At 49.2% G+C, this 4,624-nt stretch overlaps 1 protein-coding gene across 1 annotated transcript; it reads right to left on the bottom strand.

The window, feature by feature from the left end:
• Nucleotides 1-226: 226 nt before the first annotated feature.
• On the bottom strand, nt 227-2,204 carry LOC133911849 (strigolactone esterase D14-like). Its single transcript, XM_062354279.1, has 2 exons — nt 1,453-2,204; nt 227-1,322 (listed from the first exon to the last, which is right to left on the bottom strand). Exons 1-2 carry the CDS (start codon nt 1,944-1,946, stop codon nt 884-886), a joined length of 933 nt encoding a protein of 310 aa, XP_062210263.1. The 5' UTR covers nt 1,947-2,204; the 3' UTR covers nt 227-883.
• Nucleotides 2,205-4,624: the final 2,420 nt, after the last annotated feature.

Raw genomic sequence — 4,624 nt, 5'->3', positions numbered from 1 at the left:
GGTAGCTAACAACGGCACATCTACCGTATCAAAAGCTAGTAAGCGTCACGGAGATCAAGAGCTAGTAAGCTTGCTTAGGTGGCCACATACAAAACACATCCACTCTAGCTAGCTCACACGCACTGACGCACATAAATCCAAATGCCAAGCATCCCAAAACAATACAGCTAGCACCTTCAGCGATAGCCATTAGCTTTGCATAACCTAAGACAGCAGCAGTACACAGTGGCCCAACTTTTTTTTTCTTTCAAGAAAATTGATTAATCAGGGAGAAATAATTACATGCGTACAGCTACGTACGAACAGTAATGCTCTGCTAAGCGAAGTTGTAGTGCAGGTGCTATGCTAGATGGCATGGTCAGAGACAAGCCGACAAACATGAAGGTGTGACGATAAGATGGGCCATGCATGTCGTGGGCAGCGATCCGCCATGGCTTTTCATCGCTTTTCCTTCTCAGGACTTATCCAAAACCCAATTATGCACGTAATGCTGCAATGATGATACCGATCGATAACATTAGCCGATCATTAGGTCAGGAGACCCGCCAGAAACACTGATCCCAAGCTCAGCCGGTGACTAGCAGCAGTAAAAAGTTTCTCCCGCCAACGCTTGCAGATCAGACACGGCAGGGGGACTGGGGGAGGCACCGTCTCGTTTCCTCGCCACGCGGCGCGAACAGGTGCAGGAGAGGCAAGATGCGAGGCACAGTACTACTCCAGTAAAAAGGTTAAAAAAAAAATCGGGCACCAGCACTACAGTACAGTCAAGGGCGACTCATGACACACAGCAACGGCGCAAGTCGCGTCATATTTGATTCTTGACGAGAGGAGTAAAATTGAGGCGGTAAAAATAGCGATCAGGTCCCTCGGGCGCGTGTTGCTGCTAGGACCGGGCGAGCGCGCGGCGGAGCACCTGGGCGAGGAGGCTGGGGGCGCTGAGGTGGGGGAGGTGGCCCTCGGTCTGGAGGAACTCCACGGTGGTGCGCCCGCCGAGGTGGGCCTTGAGGTAGGCGGCGACGGAGGCCGGCACGGAGACGTCGCGGGTGGTCTGCACCACCACGCAGGGGGCGCGCACCATTCCCAGCACTCCGCGGAGGTCTGTGTTGAAGACGGTGCGGCAGACGTGGAGGGAGATGTCCGGGCGCATGTTGAACAGCGTGCGGCTGAACTCCTGCACCGCCGCGGGGACGTCCGCGCCCACCGCCAGCGGCGCGTACCCCGTCGCCCACGCGGAGTAGTTGGCTGCCATCGCGTCGAACACCTGCTGGATCTCCGGCAGCTCGAACCCGCCGTGGTAGTCGTTGTCCCGGTCGTTCAAGAACCTGAATCAGAGATCGCATTTTGTCTTTCCTTTTAGTTGATTACCCACCTCCGAACTCGAAAAGATTGAATCTTGCGTGGAATTGAATTGAATCAAGTTGATTTGATTGAACTGATGACGTGTTTAACTACCTGGGGCTGGCGCCGATGAGGACGAGCTTGGCGAAGAGCTCGGGGCGGCGGATCGAGGCGAGGATGCCGATCATGGCGGACACCGAGTGGCCGACGAAGGCGCAGCGCGGGATGCGGAGCACGTCGAGGATGGAGAGGAGGTCATCCACGTACGAGTCGAGGGTGTTGTAGCGGCGGAAGTCGAAGTGCTCCGGGTTGACGCTGCCGGCGCAGACGAGGTCGTAGAGCACCACGCGGTGGTCTCGGATCAGGTACGGCAGCACGCGGCTCCACGCCGACTGGTCCGTCCCGAAGCCGTGGGACAGCACCACCACGCGCTCGCCGTTGCCCACCACCCGCACGTTCAGGATCTGCAGCAGCTTCGCGCCGCTCGGCGCCCCGCCGCCGCTGCCCGCGCCGCCAGGGTCGACCATCTTCTTGCCGGAGCTGGACGCCGGCGCCCCCGAGCCGCCGCTGCCGCTGGTGGGGCTGGGTGGGTGCGTGGACCGAAGCATGAGACCAAGGTGGGGGATAAGCAAGTAGAGGCGTGCGGGTCTTATATAGCAGTAGCAGAGGACATGGGGATGCAGGCCTTGCCTTCTCTCTCTCTAGTCTCTACAAGCTCTCCCCCCATCTCTCCCTCTGCTTTATTCCTCTCTCTCTCCCTCTGTTTCCAGTGTGGTGTGTGTTGGGACTTGGAGTTAGGACTCACCACGGGGATCCGACTGTAAGATAGTTGACACGCGGGGTTCGAGTTCGTCTGTTAAGAGACGTGCAATATATTAAAGGATCTCTGACTGTGGTATTATAGACTGGGCTTGTTGTTGATGTGGATAATGAGAAAGAAGGTTGGTTTGTGCCATGAAGAGGGGCTTTGTTTGGATGCCCAATTATACAGTCCACAGCATGTAGTAAAAAAAGGAGAGGCACCAATAATTCCGTGATTTTCCATTTCACATCTGGTTGTTGTGTTTGCCTTGGTTTTTCTGTGACAGCCCACTGTGGTAATTTATCTTGAACAATCAGAGAGCTGATCCAACCTTGACGACTTCGAAGCAACACTGTTATCTGAAGATTTAACCGCGTCAACTCAACTGTGCGCCGCCGTAATTTTTAGTTCGTTATCAAGGGCAGATTACAACTGGTTAGGGGTTGACAAGTAAAACCGGCTTGGAGACGGTGGAAACAGGGCGCTCTATTGTGCAGTCGATGCCGGGCATCTCCGGCGACGAATGCCTTTCTGATGTTTAGCAAACAAGTTGCTCTGAAGCAGTCAAACCGCACGAGATGGAAAGAGCACGGTTTACCTAAACAAACCTGCTCGTGCAGCTGCTTTTGGCGCATGTAGGCACGCACGGCGGCAAGATGCGTGAACCCCATGGCGCCGCGACCCATTGGACGAGAGCTCGGCCAATTGGATCGTCGTCCCTTTGGGCGAGAAAGGTTCGCCGACGACGGGCGTGGTGCAGAGCCAACCGTCGCAGTAACCTGACTGGACCAGGCAGTGTTATCTCCATCCGCAGATTGTTCAGTGGGGGCTCGGGCCACAATTTTTATCACGGACACTCTCGCGATACATTGTTCGGAACGTTGGAATTCTACTATCATTCAGGGATACTATTGACACGTTTTCGCACAAGTGTTAGACATTAGCATTCATTCCAACCGGGATGGAGTCCCAGTGCCTGGCCATATGTTGGTAGAAGTCTATTTAAGGATCAACATAACCATGTGCCATGAGATTCTCCGCACCCATGCTCCGTACACTCCTAGCACTGTTGCAGATATGTTTGCTCAACAAGAGATGGATGATCCAGTGTACTACGACCACTGAGAAAAGCCTGCACCTTGACGCTAACGGACAAGCACTCCCTCAAAACAAATTATTATAGATAAATTTTATTTTTTTTAATTATAAATAGGTATAAATTTTGTCTCTTTAAAAGCATCTGTGATCGGCCTTATCTGTCTATATATATACACGCAAATGGATTTTATAGATAATTGTTTGTGTGTAGTAAAGATCATAGACGATTTTTAAGTAGCAAGAGTAACATATAGTATTTATTTAAACCTGCCTGTGAATAATAAGAGTCGTATATGGTACTTATTTAAACCCATCTAGTTTAATTATCACTAAGAGTATTTAAAAGAACCATTTGTGTCTCTCTTTCCCCTGTAAGCAAATTTATTTTCTGGCTATGCAGTCAAGAAGCAAATTTTCTTATACAGAGAAAGGGTTACACATATGAACATTTTATTATTCATAAATTAAACACATTGATACATTTTTTAAACATAAAACATAATCATTTACATATCACAAAGTTTAAAAACATCACACGTATGCATATTGCACTTTGTTGAGGACATATAAAACATAGCTACTAAACACAACCCCTAGTTATACATCATTAGTCGATCGATGCCGTCTTCCAAAAGTATAAAATGATTGACAATATGACGACGCTGTTTTCCAAAAAGACGAAAGGTGATCGACAAACTTGGATTGATCGACATTGTCTTTCAAAAAGATGAGATGATAAATATCATCTTAGCCTCTTGCGTTTCAGTATAATATCAACACAAGCATCATTTTCAATGAGCAGCTCATAGTCATTTGGATCTAGCTACAATTTGACTATCTCACGTATGAGCCAGAATCAGACTGTATTGTTGCCAAACCGCTAGTCATGGTTTAGCAAGAAATGAGCATTTGGCGAAAATGTCTTCATTATGACGAAAATCAATAGAGAAATTTCCATCTGGAAGAAAAAAAATATGGAGAATGCGGTTGACGGCATACACATAGTCGACGGAGGGGGCCTTCGCAACAGCGAAGAAGACAAAATCCATCCGGCCGTAGATAACACCAAGCATCCTCTCCGTTGAAATCTCTATAAGGACAACCCCATCATGTTACCTCTTGATTATCATGAACTGCGCAATTGCAGATTTATGACAGAAACAAGGATATACCATCTATACACAGATCGAAGCAAGGATATACCTAACAAACTTTAACTAAATCGCGAAGTGAACCATATGATACTCACATCAGTGCAGTGAAAGGGATTTGCCCCGGTCGAGATCTCGCTTCTCCGACACTAATGACGAGTGAGAATGCTTCTCAGTGCAGTGGAACACTTAGATACGACAAGTGAGGAAGCAGAATACTACTTGTCTGTTTATT

This window comes from Phragmites australis, chromosome 3 (assembly GCF_958298935.1).
Source record: "Phragmites australis chromosome 3, lpPhrAust1.1, whole genome shotgun sequence".
NCBI lineage: Eukaryota > Viridiplantae > Streptophyta > Magnoliopsida > Poales > Poaceae > Phragmites > Phragmites australis.
This window is presented reverse-complemented; position numbering and strand designations above follow the sequence as displayed.

Bases quoted from the DNA above. Each gene is read 5' to 3' on its own strand.
- LOC133911849 (XM_062354279.1), bottom strand. From the start codon at position 1,946: ATGCTTCGGTCCACGCACCCACCCAGCCCCACCAGCGGCAGCGGCGGC. The intron at 1,323-1,452 runs GTAGTTAAACAC...TCTCTGATTCAG, and splicing joins CTCATCGGCGCCAGCCCCAG to GTTCTTGAACGACCGGGACA.